At 29.8% G+C, this 10,975-nt stretch overlaps 1 protein-coding gene across 1 annotated transcript; it reads right to left on the bottom strand.

Moving 5' to 3' along the window:
• Positions 1-230: 230 nt before the first annotated feature.
• LOC135954998 (venom serine protease Bi-VSP-like) lies at positions 231-10,641 on the bottom strand. Its single transcript, XM_065505268.1, has 7 exons — positions 10,277-10,641; positions 10,041-10,215; positions 5,973-6,354; positions 5,039-5,114; positions 1,239-1,320; positions 865-1,163; positions 231-801 (listed from the first exon to the last, which is right to left on the bottom strand). Exons 1-7 carry the CDS (start codon positions 10,541-10,543, stop codon positions 667-669), a joined length of 1,416 nt encoding a protein of 471 aa, XP_065361340.1. The 5' UTR covers positions 10,544-10,641; the 3' UTR covers positions 231-666.
• Between the last annotated feature and the right edge of the window lie 334 nt (positions 10,642-10,975).

The following is a 10,975-nucleotide window of genomic DNA, read 5'->3' as shown; positions in this document are numbered from 1 at the left end:
AGTTCTAAAAATTTTAAACCAATTAAATACTTAACTTGTATTTCTTCTAATTTCTCTATAATTTTTTTATAGTTTATTTATATAAATGGAATTTTTACATTTTTACAAATTAAGACCAATTAAATATTTTACAGCTTTTTAATTTTAATAATTTATATGACATTCTTACCTGTTTTCTAAATACCATAAATTGATTCCAAATTAAGCAAGTTATTTAAAATGTATTTTATTACAACTTGAGGTATAAAAATAAAACTGGTATAAAAATTTGTTTATATTTACAAATAACTATTATTTACATACAAATTATTAATAATTATTTAAATAGTTGACTTAGTAAGTTTTTATAAATAAAATATAATTTTTCGAAAAAGCCTCTTAATGGGATTATTAAAAAAAGTTACCTTCACTTTACGTCAATACAATTTGAAAACAAATTATTAATATTAAAAATACACATTGTATGAAATTTGTGTGTAAGTGAAGTGATTTGCAATATAAGTTATTAAATATAAAATAGTTCAATTCACAACTATGATTGCATGAGTCGTATATTGTGTGATCTTAGAACAATTTAAGCATAGTTTAGGTTCCACTAATTCTTACAAATATAACAACTTTAATTGTCAACTGAACAATTATATTTCTGAGATTTTTTGCTTATAATTACATTTCTTGTATTTGCTGTAAAATCCAATCCATTTTCTTTTGGGTATTTATATAAATTCCCGGAACTTTGCCACAGCCATGACCATACGATACCACTCCAATTAAATAGTAACGTGTAATGCCTTTATAAAGCTGGAAATACATATAAATAAATTATAAAGAACTATAACTTGAATTTTTCAATAAATAACTTACTTCCGGTATCATAAGAGGACCTCCTGAATCACCTTGACACGTATCAGTGCCCCCTATCGTATAGCCCACACAAAAGATCGAATCATCATAATCTTCGGGCGGTATGCTGGGCAATAGATTTCCATAAATGCGACGACAAACATCGTTACTTTGTATGGGCAGTTGGGCCTGTTTCAACACATGTGAGGGATTACCACCCTGCATGGTATAACCCCAGCCAGCCACATACGGCAATGAGTCTACATAAGATCTGACACGCAATTGTGGCGAATTGGGCATACAAATGGGAGCAATTACTTCTAATTGATTTGAGTGTGAAATAAACAAAATAAATTATAATTATTTCAAATATTAATGAATGCAGCACCACAAACCTGTAAATTGTACATTGTGTTCCAATAATAATATGGCCAGATCTGAACGTCGATTTTTACCATATTGAGGATGTTTTGCATGCTAATTAAATAAATTATAAATATAAAAACAGAGTAGAAATTTTAAATAAAATTGCAACCATTTTATCATTTGTGTTTATTAAGAACTAATTTAAAATGCATAAAATAGCGCCAAAATAACACAGCATTTTATACATTTGTATAAACAAAATAAGCAAAAAATATACGTCAATTGACATCATCATGGCTCAAAATGTGGTTGTTTGTTTTTTTAAAAAAAAAAATTTGTTAAACGAATAATTCTTTTCATAAAAGTCATTCATTATTTGCAATTTTCTAAAATTGTTGCTAATTGTATTTAATAGTAAATGTCTCTTTTAGGATTTATGACAAGGAAGATATATGAAGTTCTTTGTTCTCATTTAACTTTAAAATTTTAAAAGCATTTAAAGTAATGGTTTCCCCCAAACTGTTTTTAAAGTTAATTTGTAAGAAATATACATACAATTAATATCATATTTCTTCATTGTTAAACCAAACAAGTATCAGTGCACATTGGGGCTCATTTTGAAATAAATGCTAACACATATGTATTTATATTTGTATGTATTGTTACGAAATTGCAACATTCATCATGTTCATAAACATTTGTATCAGTAGAAACTTCTACTTATTAACAATGTTAATAATACGCTCTAGTTGATCATTGTGAAAATAGAACATTCTGGTTTTGTCCGCTCTAACAGCGTGTTGTAGAGCAGTGAGTATATCGTAGGCATTGTTAGATTTAACATCAACTATATTACCAGTATATTCTTATAAATTATGAAGTGTGTTTATAATGTGTGAGTATTAAAAAATATTTAAATTAAAGAGTTGTTACAATTTTTAAACTATTGATCGCTTTTATTTTCAATTAAAAGAATACGGGTTATTTAAAGTTAATAAACCACCGTTTTTAAAAGGTAAAAACGTAAAAGTATGTAAAGGCCTGCCAATGATAAAACAAACATTGGCATATCATGCCGTATTTATCAAACCTGCTTGGCATAACATTCGTAAGCAATTCCGCACTGCTTCGAAATATTGAAATATACATAGAAGGGGGTATAGTCAACAACAATATATCTTTTTATTGGGTGTACAACTTTAAAATGCATTCTCACTTAGTTAGTGAACAACGAAGTTTTTTGAAAATGTCAAATTTTGTGCCAACAAAGCGTCATATGCGGGAAATTTTGCTTTACTTCTTTAATTTGAAAACAAAGAGCCACTGAAGCAAACCGATTGCTCAACAAAGCAATTTCGGTTTCAATGTACGATAGATGGTTTGTGCTGTTCATAAGTGGTGATTTTGACACGGAAGGCAAAGACCGCACAGACCAGTCAAAAAAGAAGAAGATGACCAAGAATTGGAGGCTTTACTTCATGAATATTGTTGTAAAATTCAACAAGAACTTCAAAAATCATTGGCAGCTACCTAAGCAGTAGTTTCGAAACATTTGTGAGTAGCTGGATTCATCCAAAGGCAGGAAAATAGGCGAACATACGAATTGAAGGTGAGAAAACTTGAAAGACAAGTTTGCATGTCCGAAATGATGATTGAACGGAAGCCGAATCCACACCAAAGCCAAATATCTATGGCGCTAAGGTAATTTTCTGTATTTGGTGGGACCAAAAGGGTCGTATATATTATGAGCTGCTAAAATCTGACCAGACCATCACAGGGGAGTTGTATCCGATATTGGCTTGATTCGTTCTTGGCATTAAAAGATGAGCAGTTCTTTTGGATCGGAATCCATATGTTGCCAGAAATATGGGAAAAGGTCATAGCTAACAATGGCCAACACTTTTAATAAATTTATATTGAACAAATGTTACAAAATATAAGCAAAAAATCCCGCATATACCCAATATGTATTAACGTTAATGTTTACCTAATTTTTCTTTAAAATCAAGACTTGAATAACAATGTATTTTAAAGCTTGAGTTACATTGTTTTTTCAAATTGATTTACACTATAATTCAACGCTGGAATTTAACTGTATTAGCACTTTAACGTTCGTCTTCAATGCAAGTTTCCCTTTCACTGGAGAATGCTATTGAAATCCAAGTATATTTCAACACTTGAAGTTTGATAGCATGGCTGGAATTCAATTTGTTTTACACTTGAATTCCAGGAAAAATATTTATCTTGATTAGAGGATGAAATTGTATTATGATACATAATTTTGACAAGTATTATTACTCAGTCTGAAAATACCTTTATTACATACAAATAATAAAAATATTTAAAGCACGAGCTTGTGTTTTTATAAACTTCACCATGAGTGGAAAGGTTATATATAAGTTTGTCATTCCGTTTTAATTTGCGACCTCACAAAGTATATATGCATGTATATTCTGGATCGTTATAGATAGTGAAGTCGATGTAGTTATGTTCGTCTATCCGTCTGTATATTGAAATCAAAATTACAAATCGAGACAATCCGCACACAAATGGCTAAGATATAATGAAAAAACCGTGACAACCTCTGGATTATTAAGTCATTAATATAGACAATATGGATATATAATGATAGATTTTTCAAAGTCCATTGCAACGATGTACATAGGGCTATAGTAATTTGGACCTACAATGGGTCAAAATCAGGAAAAAAAAATGTTTAACCTGAATTTGTTTACCAAAAAAAGGTGTTTTGTTCTACATTTTTTTTACTAATAAATTTAAAAATTTTGAATTTTTTTTAAATTTTCAAAAACAATTTTTAAAACAAATTTTTTTTAAATTTTGTTTACCTAAAAATATTTAAAATTTGTATTTTAAAGTATAATTTGGTGAAGGGCACAGCCGAATATATACAAAGTAAAGCATTTATAAAGAATATAAATTGAAATGTTTAAGTTTACTGATCATTGGGCATAGTGATGTACATAAAAATATCCAATATTTTCCTAATAAGCAGAGACCCGAGAATAAACCAAGCAAAATTGTTCTAATGCCGTAATTTCAACAAATATATATCTTTCAGTGCATAGTTACCTATGGAGTAAAACTATTTGGTAAATTTTTCACGTAGATATTGATTTGTAATTAATGTCAAGTTACCTGATAGGTAAAGATATATTCTATGTATTTTACGCCATAGATATCTATTTGTTGAAATTACGGGCACAAGTACAATTTGCTATTCGGAACTACTAAAAGATTACATCCGATCAAAATAATTTTAGACAGGTTTGTTTACCACATGAGAAAGGTATTCCTCTTTAGATTCTTAATCATTATAGCGAAAATTATGCTTTTAATGTAAAGTATTCGTTATAGGCAAATATAAACAGCCCAATAAAAATAGTGGAATTCATGTTAAAAGCAAGTGTAATTCAAGCCTTGAATTATAGTCAAGCAATTAAGAGACAGTTGCATTACTCTTTATTTCAATATCATTCTCCAGTAAAAAGGAAATATAAATTCAAGTATTTGAAAAATATTGATTTTTTTCAAGTATTTTTCAAGCATATGTTCCAACAAAATGTTCAAGTACTTGAATTTTTGGGGCTATTGTGCTTCTTGGCATATGATGACTGAAACTGTAATGTTCGTGATCAAAGTCACTAATTACAACTACCTTTATTAAGACCTCAAGTCTATCTATCTATTGTCTTCATAAACGACACAATTCTAAATGAAAAATAGCTATTTATAATCTAACAAACAGTTGCAAAATAAAACATTTTAACCACAAACTCTTTTTAAATAAAACAAAATTTGAACTCACTTTGATAACATTGACATCCACGTGCCTCGTTTCCGATTCAATAGATAAATCAAACTCGCCCAATCTAACAAACGACCTAAAAATAAAATTTAAATAACAAATCACACAAAATCAATTAATTATTATAATCAATTAAAATACTAAACGTTTTTTTTATAGTGAATTCATTAGAAATTCCATAATGACAGTATCACTATCATCTAGAGATTTCTAATTATTGTAAATAAGAACGACAGAGATAACAATAAAATAAAGTAAATTTTGTGTAAAATTGTGTTTAAAGATGAGTAAAAGTTTAAGCTTTAATCAATAATGTCATAAAATTGAAAAAGTCCCCTTTAGTTTTTTAATAAATAATTGAAAAATAAATAGTTGTATTATGTTAAGTAGTTATACCCTGCACCATGAGTGGTATAAGTCTGTCATTCCGTTTGTAATTTCTACATTTTTCATATCCGTTATATATATTCTGAATCGTTATATATATAGCCATGAATATCTGTATGTTGAAATCAACTTTCCGAAGCCCCCAAATATCTTAAAAACATGATTGATTTAACAATACTATATGCGCTATAGTTCTGAATCGAATGCTTTTTTAAATTCGGAAAAATCGGCTCACAAATGGCTGAGATATAAGTAAAGAACACCGACTACCTCGATTTTTACCTATTTTTGGATTCCTAAGTCATTAACATAGACAATATAGATATCTAGTGAGTGAAAAAATATATAGATATAACGTCATAGAAATTCGGACTGAATCAAAATCGGGAAAAATATTTTTAACCCGATTTTGCCCAAAAAAAAAATGTTACCCAAAAATTAGTTTCAATCTCTATCTTAAAATATACTGTTGTGAAGGGTACAAAAGTTTCGAATATGTTCGAGTGTTTTTAAATATTCATTTATTTATTTATTTACGAGTACTTACAAATCATGCCGTATACAATGTGCCGCTGTAACCACATGCCTGGCTGATACCAATGAGCCACCACAACGAAATGGCCTCACACTATAGGGATCATAACCAATTAAAGCCATCCAGGGCCAAGCGCCTATCTGACTCTCTTCGCCACCTACTATTTTTGGCAATGTGACATTAACCAGTCCACAACCTTCATCCTCACTGGTCAGCTGATGTATTGGCTTATCGCTTGCATCTGCAATTGGTACCGAATTTCCTTCGGGAGGACAACAAATAATGGTGCTTTGACCTCCACATGCTGTATGCGAAGTTCTTAAGTTCGCTTTAATTTGTTCATTGCTGGGATCTCTTTTGAGTTCATCATATAGTACGGGGCAGTTTTGTAAAGCTGTAAATGGAAATAGTTTTTTTTTTTAAATAAAACAAATTAGAGTGGTATATTGGCTCCGCAAGATCTAATATAATCTTTACATTAATAGTAAAAAGATACATATTTTTATACCCTTTACCATGAGTGGCAAAGGCCTTAACAACCAAAAAATTCAAAATTAAGTTTTTAATGGATATTGGTATATCGCATCAAGGTACACGCCTTCACAAATTTTTAGCTTTCTATTTTTAAAAATAACGATTTTATTAAGTTGAACCTACAATGGGTCAAAAACTGGAAAAAAATTTTTACCACGATTTTTTTTTCAGCAAAAATTTTTTTTTTTTATAAAATTTAGTTTTTTTAAAAATTAAAAAAAAAATATAATTATTTCTCATAATTTTTTTTTTTTTGCTAAAAATATTTAAAATTTGTATTTTAAAGTATAATTTGTAAAGGGTTATAAGAACCTAGATTTGTAACCTATATCTGGATTAATATGTCATGGATATCAAAAGCTAGGAATTTTAAATACCTTTCCAACGATTTATATAGAAATTCGGACCGGCAATATGTCAAAATCAGGAAAAATATTATTAACCCAATTTTTTTTTAATCCAAAATTTTTTTCAAAACCAAAAAATTGCTTTTAATAAAAAATCCACAAATTTTTTTTCTCGAAATTTGTTTATTCACTAACTTTGGGTGAATTAAGCCAATATCAGACACTCTATTCCAAAGTGAAGTGCAGCCCAGAGACAGCGTTCTGCATCGATCGAAACAAATAGTAGTCGGACGAGGGCATGGTCGGGGCGTCTTTCAATGTCTCTCGTCTTCGATTCATATGGTATCCAATTTCCCTGCTTTTCGATGAATCCTGCTGCTCGCAAACGTTTTGAAATTGCTGCTTGGCTAGCTCCCAATAATTTTGCAAGCTCTTGTTGAGTTTGACAACAATCATCATGGACTAATGCCTCCAATTCTTGGTCTATAAACTTTTTGGGACAGTTTGGGCGATCTTTGTCTTCCGTGTCAAAATCATCACTTCTGAACCAAACAAAACATCTTTCGCACCGATGCACACTGTGGTAAATCACAAATCTAGCTGGACAAAATTAAAAAATAAATGTCTGGCAACATTCCTTCTGATCATTTAATGAGCTTCTCAATACAATAGGGAACTGTAATTCATGTTTTGTTTTTTTGGTTTTTAGCTCCGATTAGGAAAAACTAAGCTTTAAAGTCAGTTGTTGTCAACAGGTACATTAAGATTTCAAAGAGAAGTGTATTTTTTCTATGACTTTGGTTTATGATTAAAAAGGCTACGGTGATTTTATTGTCATAATTTTTTTATATTATTATTAAGCTCTATTTCAAGGAAATATGCAACAATTTTCATTTAATTATTTCCATTTTAACTATTAAAAAAAACTATTTTTTGTGAGAAGATCAGAAATTGGAAAAAATAAAATATTTCCTTTTTTCAAGTAGAGTTAAAGCTGTTTATTCCGCATAGTTCCGCTATAAAACTATATTTGGGTTAATCTGTCAAGTGTTCACTTCAAGGTAAATCAAAAACATCTTGCGCATTTTTGCAACCGCCATACATTTTTTTTCACTTTTCCAGTATGACCTACACAAAGAAAACAAAATATTTCCTTTTTTTCAAGTAGAGTTAAAGCTGTTTATTCCGGATAGTACCGGTGTAAAACTATATTTGAGTTAATCTTTCAAGTGTTCACTTCAAGGTAAATCAAAAGCATCTTGCGCATTCTTGCGATCGCCATAAATTTTTTCACTTTTCCAGTATGACTTCTACTTTTTCAAGAAAGAAAATTTTTGAAGAATGGGTAAAAACTCCCAAAATAAATTGCGAAAAAAAATGTTGGTTTTTATACCCTTCAGCTTCGTGAGAAGGGTATATATAAGTTTGTCATTCCGTTTGTAATTTCTACATTTTTCATTTCCGACCCTATAAAGTATATATATTCTGGATCCTTATAGATAGCGGAGTCGATTAAGCCATGTCCGTCTGTCTGTCTGTCTGTCTGTCTGTCTGTCTGTCTGTCTGTCTGTCTGTCTGTCTGTCTGTCTGTCTGTCTGTCTGTCTGTCTGTCTGTCTGTCTGTCTGTCTGTCTGTCTGTCTGTCTGTCTGTCTGTCTGTCTGTCTGTCTGTCTGTCTGTCTGTCTGTCTGTCTGTCTGTCTGTCTGTCTGTCTGTCTGTCTGTCTGTCTGTCTGTCTGTCTGTCTGTCTGTCTGTCTGTCTGTCTGTCTGTCTGTCTGTCTGTCTGTCTGTCTGTCTGTCTGTCTGTCTGTCTGTCTGTCTGTCTGTCTGTCTGTCTGTCTGTCTGTTGAAATCAGTTTTCTGAAGACCCCAGATATCTTCGGGATCCAAATCTTCAATAATTCTTTCAGACATGCTTTCGAGAATTTTGCTATTTAAAATCAGCAAAATCGGTCCACAAATGGCTGAGATATGAGGAAAAAACCAAGACAACCTCGATTTTTGACCAATTTTTTACCTATATCTGGATTACTAAGACATTAATATAGACAATATGGATATCTAATGATAGATATTTCAAAGACATTTGCAACGACGTATATAAGACCATATTAAGTTGGACCTACAATGGGTCAAAATCGGGAAAAAAATTTTTAACCCGAATTTTTTTTTTTCAAAAAAAAAAAATTTAAAAAACCAAAAAAAAATTTTTAAAATTTAAAAAAAAAAAATTTTAAATTTAAAAAAAAAAAAATATAATTTAAAAAAAAAAAAAATTTAAAATAAATTTTTTTCCAAAAAATGGAAAAAAACAACTAAAAAAAATTAAATTTTGTTTACCTAAAAATATTTAAAATTTTGAAGTATAATTTGGTGAAGGGTATATAAGATTCGGCACAGCCGAATATAGCACTCTTACTTGTTTATAATCGTTTATATATTTGAACTCATTTTTTATATGATTCATAAGTGAGAAGTGAACCCAACGTGATTTATTAATTTTGTCCAGTTAGATTTGCGATCTACCACACTGTGCGATGGAACATATTCTTTAGAAGCTTTGTTGAGCAATCGATGTGCTTCAGCTGCTCTTTTTTTCAAATTAAAGAAGTAAAGTAAAACTTCCCGCATATGACGCTTTGTTGGCACAAAATTCGATAATTTCAAAGCAAATAAAACTTTTTTGTTTACACTATAATGTTCAATAACTAAGTGAGAATAAATGACAGATATGTACCCTTCAAAATGACATATAAGATACGCCATCTATTGTAAATCCCGCATTTTTAAGTCATACACTCAATTGTGGTATTCACATAGTCTGCTATTAGTCATATTGTCCTAATATATTATAATAGTTGTATTATTTTATGACAAAACAATAAAAATAGTTCAAATAGTGTTCTTAGTTTAGAACTTTTTTGTTTGAAATACAACAAAAATTTGTTAAAACTACCATAATATATTAGGTCATTATAACTAAATAGTAGACTGTGTGAATACCCCAAATATATATATATTTTTACAACCTTTATCTTAATATATACTTTGGTGAAGGGTATATAATATTCATTACAACCGAATATAGCTGCGTTACTTGTTTTAACAATAATAAAATCTTTAAGTGAAATTTATACAATTGTTGTCTGTTTTTTGCTTCTTTTTCTTACATAGTATTTAATATACAAATGGTACTTACGTTTACAAGTACCGGTTTTAAAGTCTTTTGTAAAGCAGCTAGATTCCTGAGTATTTAAATTTCTATTAGAGGTAACAGTTTCCAAAGGCCCTTCCGTGGAAGTAGTTGTCGTTGTTGTGGTGGTACTAGTCGTTGGCTGTGAAGTATCTATTCTTGATACCACTGTACAGCAAACCTGTTTTGGTTTAAAAAAAATATTTAAAACTTTTCCATTATAGATTTCCCCTTAAACCTACCACTGGATATTGATCGGGAGTTATACGATTGCCACATATTCTCTGCAAATTCATGGAATATTGTTTGGCTGAATTTTGAGGTAATTTTGAAAACAAAGTTAAAATTTCGGGACAAAATTTCAACGAAACACAAGAGCCCATTTCATCCAAAGGCGTGCGACAAAAATTCTGCTCAAAACCCCGTATAAAGCCACGTTGGCCATGCGAATTAACCACACCGAAAGTTAGTAGTATTAAGAAATTTATTTTTAATGTCTTTAACAACATTTTTTGTTGTTTTATAAATGTAAGCTTTATTTACAATATATTTTACGTTTCACTATTTTCACTTTGCACTTGCTTTGTATGGGCTGTTTGAAAAACAACTGATAGTTGTTTTAAAATCTAAGTTCTAGTAATTAATAAAAAATTTAAATCTGGGGGTAATAAACAAACAAACATACAAAAATCGTGTTCAAAACTTTGCTTTTGAAATGCATCTCTTTCCCAGTTTATATTTTAATGATTCATTAATTTTTATAAAACATCTTTAACTAATATTCAACAAAAAAAAATCAAATATATAGTTAATAATGCATTTTGTAAAAATGTTAAAGTTTAGAATAATGCAATATGAGTAAAGTTATTGTATTGGAAAATTTACAACATTGTTAATAACTATGTTAGTACCGGTTTATTGGCAGCAGTCCTACAGTTGGC

The sequence above is a fragment of the Calliphora vicina genome, chromosome 3, assembly GCF_958450345.1.
Source record: "Calliphora vicina chromosome 3, idCalVici1.1, whole genome shotgun sequence".
Lineage (NCBI taxonomy): Eukaryota > Metazoa > Arthropoda > Insecta > Diptera > Calliphoridae > Calliphora > Calliphora vicina.
Note: the sequence above shows the minus strand (reverse complement) of the source record. Positions and strands in the feature narration are given on the sequence as shown.

Coding starts and splice junctions, on each gene's coding strand:
- LOC135954998 (XM_065505268.1), bottom strand. CDS start 10,543: ATGTTGTTAAAGACATTAAAAATAAATTTCTTAATACTACTAACTTTC. Junction 10,216..10,276: donor CTCCCGATCAATATCCAGTG/GTAGGTTTAAGG, acceptor AAACCAAAACAG/GTTTGCTGTACAGTGGTATC. Junction 6,355..10,040: donor TAAAACCGGTACTTGTAAAC/GTAAGTACCATT, acceptor TTCCATTTACAG/CTTTACAAAACTGCCCCGTA.